Source organism: Rhincodon typus, chromosome 8 (genome assembly GCF_021869965.1).
Source record: "Rhincodon typus isolate 14 chromosome 8, sRhiTyp1.1, whole genome shotgun sequence".
NCBI classification, from domain to species: domain Eukaryota; kingdom Metazoa; phylum Chordata; class Chondrichthyes; order Orectolobiformes; family Rhincodontidae; genus Rhincodon; species Rhincodon typus.
In genome coordinates this window covers 30,829,900-30,848,175 of record NC_063339.1, presented here as the reverse complement: position 1 = coordinate 30,848,175, position 18,276 = coordinate 30,829,900, and the positions used below count along the sequence as shown (strand labels likewise).

Genomic DNA, 18,276 nt, shown 5'->3' with positions numbered 1-18,276 from the left:
GACCCTTCATTTCTGATGAAGGGTCTAGGCCCGAAACGTCAGCCTTCCTGCTCCTATGATGCTGCTTGTCCTGCTGTGTTCATCCAGCTGTACACCTTGTTATCTCTAATTGTCTTCAATTTTTTTTGTCTTCTCATATTTATAGAAGCTTTTACCATCAGTTTTTATGTTTCTTGCAAGTTTCCTCTCATACTCGATTTTCCCCTTCTTGAGTAATCTTTTTGTCCTCTCTTGCAGAATTTTAATCCCTTCCCAATCCTCAGGCTTGTTGCTTTTTCTTGCAATTTTAAATGCCTCCTATTTGAATCTAATGCTATTCCTAATTTCTTACTATCACCTCACTACTCCAATGTCATATTTACTTTGAGTCACATTTAACTTAATATTATGTCAGCTTAATATTACGTGCTGCATCCACTTTACCAGAAAAAATCAGGCCATTGACCCCTTTAAGGTTCCACAGCTAAGTATGCAGAACAATTGGCTGCTTGCCTCCTCTGCTATCTCTATCCAGACCTAATTCATTCCACCAGCTTATCTCTTCCTGCTGTTTCAAGGGAACAAAACTCCCTTCCGTGCCCTTGTTACCCAGAGAAGCAGTATCAGTGAATCTTTGTGCTATGTTCAATTACTGGAACATAGGAAATAGGAGCTGCATGAGGCCATTTGGCCCTTTGAGCCCGCTCTGCCATTCAACTCAATCATGACTGATCTTGCACTTCAGCACCATTTTCCTGCATTATCCCTGCATCACCTAATGCCTTTGGAGGGAAGAAATGTCTGTATACCTCATTCCTAAATTGTACGCCTCTTGTTCTGAGACTGTGTCTACTGATTCTAGATTCACCAGCTAGGGGAAACATCTCTGTGTTTCAGTGAGGTTGACTGTCATTCATCTACCCCCTAGATAATAGGTGAAAGTGCTACCGTTGAGCCAATAACTACTCTCAATAGCAACTGCTCCTGTGTCTGAATAATTATCAAATCTCTTGACTAGTGATCAAGTAATGTTCAGGCGTCAGCCATAAGTTCATCTTTAAGCTCCAAGCTTCAAATTTGGGTGTTGACTTTATCTGTAATAATCCATTTTATATCATAGAAATATTAGAAAGAGGTTACCTGGTTAGACCGTTTTTAAGTCTTTTCTATTTTAATTTCATACCATTCACGATCAAGGAAATAATTTAGAGGCATCATGTGCTCATTGAATATAGATTTATTGGCATTGTATAAAATAGACTGGACAAGGCTAAACAAATAATTGAAGAAATTCAGTTTGCAGAGAATGCCTTTAAAATAAGGCCACATTGGATTATTAGAGTCAAATTGCATGATCTTAATTCACAATATTCAAAGGTTACATTCAGAAGACTACTTGAATTGAAAGCTAAGAAGAGCTTGTGTTTTGTGTAGCAAAAAATAGACTTATATCAGCCTGGAACCCTCAAACCAAAAGCCAAGCTCATAGTCCTTCAAATAATCTCCAAACTGAGAACTTGTTTAACAATTTCCCCTGAGGCTTTTTATTCATGTGAAATGTATAATATTTCTTTTCCTTGCTTCCTTATTTTGTGTTTTTTTAAATAGAACTTGCCATTTGTGAAAATGAAGTACTTTTTGCAGGGAGATAATGGTTCTTTGCTGGGACTTAACTATTCACTATTTATTAATCATTTAAATATTGGGTTAGAAAGCCACAAATCCAGATTTACTGATGCCACAAAGAAAGGCAGAACTGTAAGTCATGGAAATGGAAGCATAAAATTACAGAGAGGTTATGTGAGTGGGCAAAATTGTAGCAGATGGATTTCAGCGTAGGCAAATGTGAGATATGACAAATTGGACCAAAAAAGAATGCTTTCTAAATGGTGAAAAGCCAGAAATACTGGAGATCCACTGAGACTTTGGGGTGTAGGCACATAGATCATAAAAAATGAGATGAAAATCTGCAGAAAATGACAGAAAAGGCCAATTAAATGCAGACCTTCAGTGCTAAAGGACAAGCATACAATGAGGTAGGGGTCATACAAAGCCATACAGAGCCATTATTTGATCACACTTGGAGTACTGGGAACAGTTTGGCACACCATATCCATAAAAGATACATTGGAAATTGAAAGACTACAGAATAGTTTATCAAATGATACCTAGACTCCAAAGATTCTATTGCCTAGAATTTAGATTGTACAAAGCGATGTGGTCAAAGTTGTCAAGGTGTTAATGGGAAACATTTTCTCTCTATTTACCCTAGCTCTGTGAGTCAGAGAGTTCAGCACTGGGGTGGGTGGGGTCGCAGGTACTGTACAAAAGTTGAAGCCGGGCCTTTTGGGAGTCAAAATGACAATTTGATACGTCTACACAAAGAGGTGGTAGAATTAAGGAACTCTTCTGCGCCAGCAATTGATACTAATTTTAACTCTGAGATTGAGGTTTATTTGCTTCCGAAGGTGTTGAGGGATATTGGCCAAAGAAGGGTATGTGAAATTAGTTCACAGATTAACCAAGAGCTCATTTAATAATGGAACAGGCCTGAGGGACAGAAGACATAGTCCCATTCTTTTGGCAGTAAGAAAGATTGAGTTACATTTTGGATTTTGGTGTTGCTATTCTAGCATGATCAAGCAGTTTATTTATCTAACAGATTTCTCATTAGCTTCTTTCACCCTTTGTGGGTAAAATTTATTTATTATTTGTATTTATGATAGTTTTATAAAACTGAAGACCTTAGTGTTACATCAAAAGAATATAGTGAAGTAATTAGCAGATTAACATTTGCATTTGTGACAACTGGGATACCAGTTGTAAAATTACACATGATTAAAGCGCAAAAATTTGTTTTTAAGGTATCAATATTATCTGCCTTTGTGCACTGATTTATTTTTGAAATATCAAAGTAGTTAAAATTGCCAGTATTTCAGCTGGTGACAGAGTATGGACACTTTTCTATTAGTGCTTGTATAATTGATATAAATGCTCATGTGCAATAATTGGATTTAGAAAATGTTTCTTGACAAAAAAATACAGCATTAACCCTTGGCTACCTCTGTAAATAATCCATGTTTTAAATAATGTTATATTAAATTGATGCAATTACATTTTAAAGGCATCTGATGGGTACAAGATTAGGAAGGGTTTAGAGGAAATGGGATTCGATTAATTTAGGATATCTGGTTGGTATGGACAAGTTGGATGGAAGGATGTATAAGTCTATGCTCAATTACTCTAAATGGGTCTTTGTTGCTTATTAATTGTGAAATCTGATTCCAACATCTTTACAAATTTCTGAAACCACCAACCTATTGGTTACTAAAGGGTAAATGTCTTTTTACAAGTCCTTGGAATGACAATCTGATGGTGAAAGCAAGCTTGAACATTGGGGAAATGTTGACATGGCAACAGAATATATATTAAATCGCTTTTAAAGTTTCAGTGAGCTATTCAAAAAGCTAATACCCAATTAGACTTAGCAAGTGCTTTCATAGTCCTACAGAATTTCTTCATCCATGTGTGACTATGTTTGTTTTCTATTTTGTTGCCCATTGATTTGCATCTTTGTTTTTATGCTTCTGTGTGCTCCCTCTCCCTCTCCTCTGTGCCTCCTCTAGCCCTTTCATCTCTCTCTGATACTTTTTATATTTCTTTCCATTTCTTAGGTTTCTCAGTACATCTGTTTCTCTTGCATTCTCTCTGTCTCCCTTTGTGACTAGTCTCAGGTTGGGTCCACAGTAATGATTCAGAGGTAAATATGTGCAGCAGAGAAATGTGCATAATAGCAATGGGAAGCTGACTACCTACATGTGAGGAACTTGGCAAGGAGCTGCCTCTATGCAAAATACTTTCTATGGAATTGTCAAGTCTTCCCCACATCATTGTTTTCAAAACCAAGCTCTGGCTTATACTTACTCTATTTCATCACTATGAAAACAAAAAAAGTTCAACTGTGGCCTATCACTTCGACACAAATAAGTGATTTGTGATTAAAGACAATTTTTTCTTGTTTGTCTATTGAATGGCTCTCTCCCACAGTCTGAGAACCACTGACACTACCAGCCTGGTGTGCAAGCTGTATTGGAATTGAACAACAACCATTTGTGTTTCTGTAGCATTTTTAGCATTACAAAATATCCTGAGGCGCCTCACAGTAGCTTTATCAAAGAAAATTCAACACACATTGCAGTAAAGTATCAGATGCGAGAAAATTGTCTGTTTCAACCCAGTGGCACGTGTCAAGTGCTGCCTTTGTTGCAGTTTAAAGTTTAGACATAGACAGTCGTAAACAATAGTTAGCAACTCCTCTTTGTGAAATGTTTTGAGCTGGTCGGATCCCTTCATTGTTTTTTGTTTGTCTCTTTGCACCCCTACTGTCTGCCCTGAAGATAATCACACTTTGCAAGAATATGAAGTTCTGTTGTTCTCTGATGTCTTACCAAACCATAAGAGCATAAGTTATCAGAGCAGAATTAGGCCATTTGGACCATCGAGTCTCTGCTCTGCCATTCAATCATGGCTAATATGTTTCTCAACCAAATTCTCCTGCTTTCTCCCCATGACCCTCGATCTGCTTACTAATCGAGAACCTGTCTATCTCTGACTTAAATACACTCAATAACTTGGCCCCCACAGTCTTCTGCTGCTGTGAGTTCCAAAATTACCCACCGTCTGCCTGAAGAAATTCCTCCTCATCTCAGTTTGAAAGGGCCATCCCTTCACTCTGAGGCTGTGCCTTTGGGTCCTAGTCTCTCCCACAAGTGGAAACATTTTCTCCACGTCCACTCTATCCAGGCCTGTCAGTATTCTGTAAGTTTCTTTGAGATACCCCCTGATCCTTTTAACATCCATCAAGTACGGACCCAAAGTCCTTAAGCACTCCTAATGTGACAAACTGTTCATCCCCAGGATCATTCTTCAGACCTCCTCTGGATCCCTACAAAGACCAGTATGTCCTTCATAGGAATCAGGAGTGGGAATAGGCAATTCTGCCCTTTCAGCCTGCTCAGTTCAATACTTCTTTAGATACAGGGCCCAAAACTGCTCACAATATTCCAAATACAGTCTGATCAGAACATTATGTAGCTCAGCAATAGCCCCTGCTCTTGAATTCTAGTCCACTTGAAATGATTATGAATATTATATTTCCCTTCCTAACTGCAAATTGAACCTGCATGTTAACCTTAAGAGAATCCTGAACTCATACTTCTAAGTCCCTTTGTGCTTCAGATTTCCAAGGCCTTCCCTGTTTAGAAAATAGTCTACACCTCAATTCTTCCCACCACAGAGCATAATATCACACTTTCCCACATTGTCGTCCATCTGCCACTTCTTTTCCCACCATCCTGATCTGTCCATGTCCTTCTGCAGTCTTCCCATTTCATCAACACTATCTGTCCCTCCACCCATCTCTGTGTCATCTGCAAACTTTGCAACAATGCCCTCAGCTCCTTCGACCAGATTACTAATGCATAACATGAATAGTTGTGGTCTCAAACCAGAGCCCCGTGGAACTCCATCAGTCACAAGCTACCATTCTGAGAAAGACCTTATTCTCCCCACTCTCTGCCTTCTGCAAGACAACTAATCTTCTATCCATGCCAGTACCTTGCCCCTATCACCATGGGCTGTTATCTTATTCGGCAGCTTCCTGCGTGGCACCTTGTCAAAGGCCTTCTGGAAATCCAAATAGATTGCCAAAGAGATAATTATTCACGTCTGAACCTTAAATATAAATGTCAGCAAGCTATTCAGCTGAGCAACACATTGATCCCATCCTCAAGCCTTCATCAGTATGTAGGTTTCTGTTCCAGCTCCCGAATATTGATTGTAAGAAGGACCACAAGTTGATTTTTCACTTGCTGCCATTGGTTACTGTTTGTTTCATCATTTTGGTTTGTTATGTTTGTTGATTTTAATTTTGAATCATGAGTAATAGGTAAATGTGCAAATGAATTAAGGGATACCTAATGAAATTTGTTAAATAATGATGGATGTTCTCTATCTCAGAAAATACTATAGATTGCCTTCTCTATGTATGGCTGATTTGTCATTTGCCTATTGCAGGACTGGAGCTTCTCATCTTTAATAGGTTTCTTTATAGTTGGGACACAAGAATTCTGAGAAATAATGAGAACAGACTTATTATGTTTGTGTTTCACGAGAACCATAAATAGAACACAAGGCAGACAGAGGGTAAATTTGAACAGGGAGTATTTTATTGTAGCTCCACAGTAAGTTTTTAGACTGCCTCCCCTAGCTCCCGTGCTGGTCACCTGACCCACTCTCTTAAAGGAACAATACGCATGCAACTACATACATAACACCACTCCCCCTTTATTTCAATACTCCACATATATATATTTATACATTCAACAATTACTATATTATACAGACATGGTAGCTAGTATACGCACATCATCAGGAATATCTACAAAGGGGAAAAAAAGTCATGGAGAAAGAAGATGGCTTTCTGGTGGTTGACACGACCAGTCTCTCAGGGAGAAGGTGATTCCTCAAAGGCCGTTAGCTCCTGTTGTTCCACACGTACATCCCTCTCTCAATGGCTGCCATTGTCCGTAACACAGCTGCTGCCTTCTCCCTGGGTACGGCCAACTCGGCCTCAGAGACACCTGGTTGACACCACTGGTCCCATCTGGACCATCTCAGTGTTCTGAGGGAGAACCCCCCCAAGGGAAGGTGCGGCGACCAGCTTGCTGATGTGTCACTTTCAGATCAGTTCATCTCTGGTCTGTACTGTATTCAACAATGGTCCTGCTTGACCCACACCACTGCTTGGATCCATTTTTCTGAGATGTGTAATTCTGGGCCAAAATTGTCTCTCCCCTTTGGAACATCCTCAACCTTTAGGTTCCTGCTCTTCTATCTGTCCTTCTTGATTTTGCATTACCGCCTCCCTGGTCTCTTCTGGTGACAGTAAATCACACATGGTTCTCATCTGGTGGTTGAACGTTAGGGACACCAGCGGACACTGGGTTGTTGTTGTGTGGTGTGTTCCTGTACATGCTGAGGAACTTGAGTCATTGTCTTAGTGACCCCTCCCCTTGTGAGGTCTTTAAGGCCTACTTCAAGATTGGTGCAAATCTCTCTGCCTGGTTATTTGTTGCAGGGTGGTATGGAGCCGATCTCACATGTCTGCCTCCATGATTTTCCAGGTTCTCCACGATCTCTTCTGCCGCAAACAATGGACCATTGTCACTCACGACTTGTTCAGGGCTCCTGAGCCTGGTAAATATTTCATCCAGTCAGTCTATCATTGCTTCTGCTGATACCGATTTCATGATCGCAACCTCGGGCCACTTGGAGCGGGCATCCATGACCACTAGTAACATCTGCCCCTCTACTGGTCCCATTAAATTGACATGATTCTGCTGCTACTGTGATTGAGGCCATTCCCATGGGTGAAGGGGTAATAACTGTGACACCTTCCTGGCTAATGCACAGGATTCATGCGATCCCACTTTCTCCTCAATCTGGAGTCCACCTTCAGCCACCAAAAGTATCTTCTGACTATTTCCTTCATTCACACCACACCAGAGTGCCCTTGGTGCCCTTGGTGCACTTGGTGCACTTGTTCCAGCACCTTTCCTTTTCATGGGTGAGAAAGGTAACAACTCTCATTCTCCCCATTAAAGCTCCCCCATGGTCTAGTGGTATTATCACTGAACTGTTAATCCAGAGTCCCAGATAACGTTCTGGGGACCCAGGTTCGAATCCCACCATGGCAGATGGTGGAATTTGAATTCAATAAATTTCTGGAATTAGGAATCTAATGATGACCATGGGTCCATTGTCAATTGTCAGGAAAATCCCATCTGGTTCATTAATGTCCTTCAGGGAAGGAAACTGCCTTCCTCACCTGGTCTGGCCTACATGTGACTCCAGACCCACAGCAATATAGGTGACTCTTAACTGCCCTCTGGGCAATTAGGGATGGGCAATAAATGCTGCTAGCCCTCATCCCATGAATGAATTTTAAAAAACCTGTCTGATATGGATAGTTCCCACCTCCCAGACAGGTAAGGGCATAATCCTGAGCAGTTCCTGTGACAAGTCCTTCCTCTGAGGACTAAGTCTACCACTCAGTTCAAAACAGGGAGATTCCAGGTTGCATTCTGCACCTGACTGGCTGATACTGGCACCTTGTTGTCCAGCGAAAAGTACACACTTTTCAGGTTCCAATCGGGAGCATCCTAGTTTTAATAAGAAAGCATCTTCGTTGCTGTGCTTCTCTGACTCTTTGTATCTGATTTCATTAGAATAGGCTGACAGAACCAGTGCCCTTCTCAGCAGGCTTGCTGCTGCCATTGAGGGTATATTAATGGTATTGAGCAAGATGACAGCGGAGTAGCAGGGCTCTTGAGCCCAGGGCTCAACTGCTCCCTGCTGCTTGCTTTCATTTTTCTTTTTAATTCCGGTCCTTTTCTTTCTTTTCTTTCATTTTTTTAGTTTGTTTTTCTTTTCTTTAAAGCCTTTTGCAGAAGGTTAATTGATGGCATCGGCATGGCAGCAAGAGTAGGCCGTGCACAGAATGGTGGGAGCCTCCTGCAAGTCGAAGGCAGCAGCAGTGGCTGATAGCTTCTCCTGGTGTTTGGGTGTGGTGACAGCAGTGGACTTTTCAAGATGGTGGCACTGGCACAGCGACATCTTAGAGGAGGGCAATGGCCTGGCCTGGCAGGGGAGCCAGGGACTCCTGGTTGCAGTAGACCCAGAGCAGGGACTCTTGGCATTGGTGAGGCAGTGGCTGCAGCATGGTATGCCCTGAGATGGGTCTCCTGGTATCATCAAGGTGGCAGTGGAGGCGAGACTCCTGGTTGCAGTTGGGGCAGGCGCGAAGCAGGGATTCCTGGTTATCGATGAGGCAGCTCCTGGTTGTGGTCGGCCCGAAGCCAAGGACTCCGTGTTGCGGCAGGCATGTGGGTCTAGCACAGGACCTGGCATCAATGGTGGCATTGGCAAGGTGGGCGCAGTGGCAAAGAGATGACGCCTAATGAGTGGCAGCTCCTATATTGGTGAATCTAGCGTGGGTGGTGGTGAGATGGTGGAGGAGGGGTAGTGGTGCTGGTGTTGCTAGTGAGCCAGCTCAGGGTTCAGGACTCATGGTGGAGGCAGTGGAATGAAGATGGACCCTCTTTCAGTTATATCTTATCATTCCCATATATGGCCGTAAATGGAGGTTAGTGGCCTGGGGTCAGTCAGTAGCACAAAGTGCCTGCTGAAAGGAAATGGGTGAGCTTCTTAACACTGAACACAGTGCCCAATTCTTCATTTTCCAATTGGGCATACTTCTCCTCCATCTTTGTTAGTGACCTCGATGTGAATGCAATGGGCCTTTCATCTCCTTTCAGCAGCATGTGTGACAGTATGGCGCCAACCCTATAAGGTGAAGCATCACATGCCAAATGCAGTGGCAATTTCGAGTTGAAATGAGCCAACACTTCCAACCTCTTAGGGTTTGCTTCACCTCGTGGTAAGCCTCCTCACATTTCTACGGCCGCCCTTTGCCCAACAACCAATGCAGTGGTTTCAGCACAGTTACCAGATCAGACATAAACTTGCCAGAGCAATTTACATGTCCCAGGACCGATCTCTGTTGAGACACATTCTCTGGCCAAGGGGCCTTCATGATGGCCTCCATCTTCCTGGGTGCCTTGTGTAATCCCTAGCCATTGATTACATGGCCAAGGCACTCTGTGGGTTCTTTACAAAAACTCACATTTCTCCCTTTTAACTTGCAGGCTGTGCTAGGACAAAGAACAAAGAAAATTACAGCACAGGAATAGGCCCTTCGGCCCTCCAAGCCTGCGAAGATCCAGATCCTCCATCTAAACCTGTCGCCTATTTTCCAAGGATCTGTATCCCCCTGCTCCCTGCCCATTCATGTATCTGTCTAGATACATCTTAAATGATGCTATCGTGCCCGCCTCTACCACCTCTGCTGGCAGGTGCTCCTGCAATCTTTCTGGGGTTTCTTCTAGGCTTTTCAAATGCTCCTTTTCAGAGGATCCAGTAATCAAAGCATTGTCCAGATAACGTTGGACTCCTGGCAATTCATTCACAATTTGGTCCATGGCCCTCCGGAATAGAGCCAGCACTTACATGATGCCAAAGCAAAGTCACTTATGGTGGAACAATTCTCTGTTTATCATTATGGTCAGCACTGGCTGGGACTCTTTTGTGACCTCCATCTGTAAGCAGGCCTGCGGCAGATCCATTTTGAGAATATCTTTCTCCCAGCCAATGCACTGAATGGGTCCTCGACGAATGGAAGTGAGTATTAATCAGCACTCAGGGCTGGGTTGACTGTGACCTTAAAATCACCACAATCCTCACTGCACCATCTGTTTTTAAGACCAGAACGATTGGAATGGTCCATTCACTAGTGGTTACTGCTCCTAGGTTCACCATCTAGATGATGTATGGTACCAGCCACACCTTCAAGCTGCTAGGACAAGCCTCTACTTCAACTGAAGTTTACTTTCTACTCTTTTCATTTCCTCCAAGATTCCCTTGAAGACAGCTTTATAGCTGTCCATAATCTCTTGCAATCTTATTTTTGAGTCTGCCAGTCTATTTAACTTTAATTGTTGTAACCAGGAGTACCCAAACAATGCCTTTCACTATGTACAGAGTAAGTTCGTCATAATAGTCCCCTAGCTGTACTTTCACCAGTACATAGCCTTTCAGTGGCACCACTTGTTCTGGATATGGCAGGCTTCAATTGCAGTGCCTTTGACTTCTCTCTATTGTCTGATCTAGAAATCAGGGGCACTGCTATAGCCATATCCACTTCAAGCTTTACTGTCTTCCCCTCTAATTTGGGAAAAGCTGAGAAACGATCAGCCTCACCCCATGCCAACAGGATGTTTAACTGAAACTCTGTTGACTCTGGGTCTTCTGCTTCTCCTGCAGATGCAGCTGACTCCTGGTCTACTCCTTGGCTGGCACCATGTACCTCTTGTCTCGTCCCCTGAATGGGATCCTTCTTTTACTTGAGTTGTACCCAATGATTTCCGTCAATATGGCCCACAGGCTTACACCTGCAGCAGTGAGCTTCTCAAGTACAACACGTTGACTCCTTGCAGCCACTCTTACCACAGCGGTGGCGTTCTATGGTTGGTACTGCATTTTGCTGACCTTCCACCATTCTATGCATCCAGGCATTATCACTCAACAGTGTTGGTGGCCAATTCCATTGAGGTACTGATTTTGCAAGCTACCTTTAAATCCAGGTCTCTCCTTGTTAGTAGCTTCTGTTGGATGGCCACAATCGTGTTGGAAGTCACAAACCTCACGGTCCCACAGCTTTCTTGGAGGAACCCCACCGAATTCGCAATGTTTCGCTAATCTCTTTAAGGCGGTCACAAATTTATAAAAGCTGAAATGTTCCATAATTGTCGGTGGCTTTGGTGCAAAATAACTCCTCAACACTTTCACATAGATATTGATATGTCCTCTCTGTTGCTCGGGTCGTACCAGACACATTAAAATCATGAAGGTTTTGGTCCCAGTGGAACTCAAGAAAACCTGTACCATTATGTTTTCAGCCACTTTATTTGCCTTTAAGTACACATTAAAATATTCGGTGTATGGAATCCAACTGTCTGCCTCTTCCACAAACAGTACCATCACTCCAAGTTGGCCTGCCATTTTGTTTTCCCACTCGTGGAAATTTTTCTGCCGCTCGGGTCTAGTAGCCATTGCCACCTGAGTTCCCTCAGTGAATGTTCTCTGTGCTGGCCTCTCCCTCACCGGCTACATTAGTGTACTATTCTCCCTGGTGTCACCCACAGCCCGAGTCCTCTCACAACCACTTCCCTCAATGTTACCTCCGCAATCCCACATCTTTTTCAAAGGCTGGGCTTCATCCTTCCTCCCAACAAAAACAAAATGGCTTTTGCACACAGTTTGTGGACCAGATCTCACTCTCATCACCAGTTATTATGTTCGTGGTTCATTAGAACCTTAAATAGAACACAAGATAGACGGAGAGACAACTTGAATAGGGAATACGTTATTGTAGGTCTCTTGGCTCCACAGTTGGATTTAAGACTGCTCCTCTAGCTCCCACCTCCTGTTCACCTGACCCACTCTCGTAAAGGGGCAGCAGACACCCAACTACATACATAACGAGACACAAATATTGAAATTAAATATTAAGCTTTATTAGCTCAACCAGACAATGCAAAAGAAAAGTCCAAATACTGCGACTTCTGAAACACTTACAATAAAAGTTCAAAGGAGGAAATAAAACAAAACTGCAGAGCTTATAGAAAGCAAACACATACAGAGTTACATCCTTCAAACAAAAATTAGTTCTCCTTAGCCTACCTGAAGAGTAAAGATGATTTAACAATGCAATACTCAGCTTAATAAATTGTTATATAGTTGCATGAGTTGTAAACTGCTTTCTATTGCAGATTTATTTTTGATGATGGGTCAGGCTCCCACTATTCTTCTGATAATGTGCCAGACCTCCATAGATATTTTTGCAACAATGAGCTTGACTCCCTTAAACATTCACCAAACAAGGGGTTAGGCTTTCCTAAATATTCCGCTAAAGATGGGTTGTGTGCCCCTTAAGTGTCTAATCCTGAGCACAAAACTGACATTTGTTCTGCAGATGAGTCCGTTGCCCCTTTGACTGCTATTCTCCTTCTCTTGGCTGTAGCTCTCCTTCTGTGATTGATCAATGTGCCTGCAGCCACAAGGTTCTTTTACATTTAGTTCCTTTCAATGCTGAACATAATGTTACATCGTCAAGGCCTCAATGGCTGATTAATGACAGCCTTGGATCAAGATAATCAGTGATAGATCACATTTTGTTTCATTCTTAAAGTTAAAACCACATAACACTGTCCATCTTTAGACTTCCTTTCCGTAAATTCCATCTTGAAAACGACATTATTAGTTGAATGGCTGGATGGATGAAATCACACATGTCTAACTAAGATACTCCCTGTTGAGAGTTTATTTCACAGTGAATCGATGTGGAACATTATTTTGCACAGACCTTTTCTTGGGACTACACAATGTCTTTTTGTTTGGATGGCACTGTCTGGTTTTGATACTTTGCAGTAGCCTAGCAGGCTTTGATATGTTTTAGAAAAAAAAAGTTTTGTCCCATTAGCTGTTCCAGTTGAAGGTCTTTCTTTAAAATCTTATCAAAAAAGGTTTTCTTTTCCTGTGTTATTCATTTCACTGATTTGTACTGCAAAGTGATGAAAGAAGGATTACACTTTGATATAAACCAGTAAACTCTTGCAGATCCTTTTCCTGTTAGAAATATGAATTCTGAAGCATGATTGGTCCGTTAATTGAGCAGTTCATCATTATTGGCTCTGGTATTGCCAACAACACATTCACTGTACTTCAAAATAATTGCTGCTAAATGTTTTTTGAAACATTGTGATACATGCTACAGATATTGATAGCATAGAGGCCTGTCAATTCATCTTATATCACAACTCCCTCAGCCAACAATTAAAATAGAATCCATTTGCTATGTTCCCTTTGGCCATATTTTCTTCTTGTCGCTCTGTATTTTTCTTTGTTTCAAATACTTATTAATTTCTTTCTGGAAAGATTCAATCATTTTCTATCAAGAAAAGCCTATATTTGTATTGTGTTTTTAAGATAAGGAAATGTTCCAGGGCTTTTCCAGAAGCGTCACAAAGAAAATTAGACACCAAGCCACATAAGATGATATTAGGACAGATGGCCAAAAACTTTGTCAAAGAAGTAGGTTTTAAAAGAAGTATTTGAGAAAGAAAGAGAGGTACAGAGTCAGAGATGTCTAAAGAAGGATTTCCAGATATTAGGACCAGGCAATTGAAGGCATGGTCGCCAATGGTGGATTAAAACTCAAGGGTATGAGAGACTCTGGAATTGGACAAACATAGATATCCCTGAGAGATGTAGGGCTGGAGGTGGTACAGAAGCTTGAGGCTTGTAAGAATTTGAAAACGAGGACAGAATTTTAAACCAAGATGATGTTTGCCCAGTAACCATTGTAGCAAGCATAGGGGTAACAGATGAATATGATTTTGAAGCATGTTGGGACTGGGAAAGCAGAGTTTTTGGTACGCTCAAGTTTACAAAGGATATGATGTGGAAACCAGCCAGTGGTATACCAGCATAGATGAGTCTAAAGAGAAGAAAAGTATAGAAGAGTATTTCACTAATAGAATAGCTGAGCCAGGGTATGTCGAGAAATGATAGCAGTGTAGAAAGGCAATCTTATTGAATTTATTACTATGTAGCTAGAAGCTCATCTTGGAGTCAAATGTGACATATGGTTTAACAATCCTTTAAGAAGACAAATTTTTCCTAGGCTGCCTCCACAATCTCTTAGTCAAAAAAAACCTGAGGCTCACTTGCTGCTTCCTACAGATGCAAGTTAAATAATTCTTTGCAAAGTTCTCTGTCATTTAATAAAAGAATTCAATTCAACCTCCAGTTAACCTCATCTGCTCCAACAGAAATATTTCCAGTATCTCATATTTCTTCTCCTAATTACAGTTTCTCTCTCTGACAATGTCTGGGTCAATGTGTAGAGCACAGTAAATGTCCATAATGGCTTTTCTTTAATTGGGCATGCAAAACCACACAAGGTTCTTCAACAGTGACTTGCTCTTTTACACTTGTTTCAAAATGTTCCTCTGTGTAAAATTTAACATGCTATTGGTCTTCTTTTGGATTTATGGACCTGAATCTGTACTTTCAGGAGTTTACATCTTTGCACTTTTACATTCCTCTGTTTAGCCACACCTTTCATATCTTTCGAGTCAAGCGCAATCACAATCCTTTCTTCACCAAACATATTTCATTGGTCTGTTTTCTGTTTTTGTATTGTCAAGTCCAAATCTCTAAAAAAGAGAAGAACCAAAGTAGATATTACTCACATCACTTCCAACCTTCCTCCAATCTGAGCAATACCAGTTTCCCTTAAACTTTCACTCTATCGTTAACTAACTTTCTAAATAAATACCCAAAATAAATCAATTCTTTCCCATTTCCCCCACTCACTTCTCAATTAGTTACTTTCCAGTTCACAAGGGAGCTAGTTAAGTTTAAAACTTTTATAACATGCATAAACATTATCATCTATCTATTCATTAGTGTTTAATAGCTTTATCTGATTGCTAAAAATATAGGGAGAGAAATTGTTTTATGTAGCATCTCATTTCTACTGATGCTGTGCAGATGCACAGTGATTTCCCCAGGGCAGGTAGTGATGTCACTTATAGACACATGGCCCACACAATGTTCTTCTTTGATAGAAGCGACAGTACTAAGAGAATTATCAGTCTTGTAACCCAATGCATCGTTATTCTGCTGCCATCCAGAAACAATGACTTTGTGAAAACATGAGGCAGAATTAAAAAGTGTATAACAACTATGTAAAAGGTTCTCTCTGCATTCCCAGGACACATTGAAAGAATATCTGAGCAGTTGAAAAACCAGCTCAAATTCACAGAGAGCTATGATTTGTGATGGTATTTGAAAAGATTGAAGCAAAAACTATTGTAATGTGAAAAAAAGGGACTGAAAAAGTGTTTCAAGAATTAGCACTGTTTTTATGTTATGCAATTAATGATGTGCTGTAGTTAACTGTCATCACATCTTATAAACTAATCACTAACCTTTGTTTCTCCAGTTTAAAAGAAATGTTTGAACCAAAATGTTGACTTAATGTGACTATTGTAGCACTGATCTTGAGGCCAAATAAGTGTGAATGAATTTATATGCTACAATATATTTGGCCTATTTTGGTTTTAAGTGATAGAAAATGCATGACAATGACAAAATGGAATGAACAGAAATATGTAAACTGTAGAAATAGTGTAATAATGTAGGAGGGATTCACAATTCCTTTTTCTTTTATCCATAGCTCCCATGACAAATCCACATTTAGGTAAGTACACTATTTTTTTCTTCAATGTAGTCACCAATCTATTTGTAGTATTTGGTTTATTTTCTGGCTGGAGGATTGTGACCATAATTATGTCATTTGTTACAGTTTGAATTGGGGTTTGCTGCCATATATTTACCAAATACAATTTTTCATACAAAAATGTCTCACATTCATGTGTGCCAATCCCAGCATTCTGTTGAATATTCATATCTGGTGACACTAAAAAAAAAATTTAGCTTTTGAAGAAATATCTTGAAAATGTGCTCTTCCCTAACTATCATTTCTTCATTAGACTTTGGTTTCAAACTTTTTAAGCTCTCCAAGTTAAATATTCTGAAGCCATTGTCTTGTTTCTAGCTTGAAAATGATCATTATCAAGACTGAATGCCATAAATACCATGTTGATAATTTAGGACTGAAGAACAGACAACAAGTTACATAAAAAATTAGTAGCATCTTGGCAACCAGAAGATTGTCGTTAATGAAACTGGATAATGCAGAGTCCTGCAGGAATTATTGTGAGAACTATTGTTTGATAATGTCTGTCTTAATGATCTGAGTGAACTAACTGAGGGAACAGCCCACATGTTGTGAATTGTTTAAATGCTTGTGCTAGTGTATAGGGAAAACAAAAACGGAATTCGCTGGAGAAATTCAGCAAGTCTGGCAGCACCTGTGGAGAAAAAGCAGAGTTAATGTTTCGGGTTCAATGGCTTTTGTTCATAACTGACAGTAGCCAGGAAAGATTGGTACATATATTGAAGGTAAGCGTTGGGGGTGGGGGTGGGGGTCAAAGGAGTGAGCAGGTGGGCAAAGATGGAGCCCAGAGAGAGAGATAAAGAATGACAGGGAGACAAAAGGATGGATAATAGAAAGCCAGGGAAGAACAGCTAAAAATGGGGACCATAAGTAGGTGAAAATGTTGGCTGTACAGAAAGCAGCCCATATCATGATGGGGCCCAGGAAGTAAGGGTGGGTAGAGGACATGTTCAGACTCCTAAAATTATTGAACTCAATATTGAGTCCTGAAGGCTGCATTAAGCATAGTTGAACACTACAACAGGTCTGAGACAGAAATATTGGCTGGGGAGCATGGTGGTATGTTGAAGTGGTAGGCAGCTGGCAGCTTGGGATGATTTTGGTGGACATTGTTGTCCAGCAAAGTGGTTGCCCAGAGATAGCAGGAACTGCAGATGCTGGAGAATCCGAGACAACAAGGTGCAGAGCTGGATGAACACAGCAGGCCAAGCAGCATCATAGGAGCAGAAAGGCTGACGTTTCGGGCCTAGACCCTTCATCAGAAATGGGGGAGGGGAAGGGGGTTCTGAAATAAATAGGGAGAGAGGGGGAGGTGGATAGAAGATGGATAGAGGAGAAGATAGGTGGAGAGGAAACAGACAGGTCGAAGAGGCAGGGATGGAGCCAGTAAAGGTGAGTGTAGGTGGGGAGTTAGGGAGGGGATAGGTCAGTCCAGGGAGGACGGACAGGTCAAGGGGGCGGGATGAGGTTAGTAGGTAGGAGATGGGGGTGCGGCTTGAGGTGGGAGGAGGGGATAGGTGGGAGGAAGAACAGGTTAGGGAGGCGGGGACGAGCTGGGCTGGTTTTGGGATGCGGTAGGGGGAGGGGAGATTTTGAAGCTTGTGAAATCCACATTGATACCATTGGGCTGCAGGGTTCCCAAGCGGAATATGAGTTGCTGTTCCTGCAACCTTCGGGTGGCATCGTTGTGGCACTGCAGGAGGCCCAGGATGGACATGTCGTCTGAGGAATGGGAGGGGGAGTTGAAATGGTTCGCGACTGGGAGGTGCAGTTGTTTATTGCAAACCGAGCGTAGGTGTTCTGCAAAGCGGTCCCCGAGCCTCCGCTTGGTTTCCCCGATGTAGAGGAGGCCACAACGGGTACAGCGGATCCAGTATACCACATTGGCAGATGTGCAGGTGAACATCTGCTTGACATGGAAAGTCTTCTTGGGGCCTGGGATGGGGGTGAGGAAGGAGGTATGGGGGCAGGTGTAGCACTTCCTGCGGTTGCAGGGAAAAGTGCCGGGTGTGGTGGGGCTGGAGGGGAGTGTGGAGCGGACAAGGGAGTCACGGAGAGAGTGGTTCCTCCGGAAAGCAGATAAGGGTGGGGAGGGAAAGATTTCTTTGGTGGTGGGGTCAGATTGCAGATGGCGGAAGTGTCGGAGGATGATGCGTTGGATCCGGAGGTTGGTGGGGTGGTACGTGAGGACGAGGGGGATTCTTTTTTGGTTGTTATTGCAGGGACGGGGTGTGAGGGATGAGTTGCGGGAAATGTGGGAGACATGGTTGAGGGCGTTCTCGACCACTGAGGGGGGGAAGTTGCGGTTCTTG

At 42.0% G+C, this 18,276-nt stretch overlaps 1 protein-coding gene across 1 annotated transcript in view; it reads left to right on the top strand.

Annotated features, from left to right (window-relative positions):
- Positions 1-18,276, top strand: part of mdga2a (MAM domain containing glycosylphosphatidylinositol anchor 2a) — a 570,544-nt gene that overhangs the window by 420,956 nt on the left and 131,312 nt on the right. Inside the window, exon 12 of the mRNA XM_048600082.1 lies at positions 15,902-15,925. Within this exon, the coding sequence (XP_048456039.1) occupies positions 15,902-15,925 (24 nt within the window). The remainder of the gene's footprint in view (positions 1-15,901; positions 15,926-18,276) is intronic.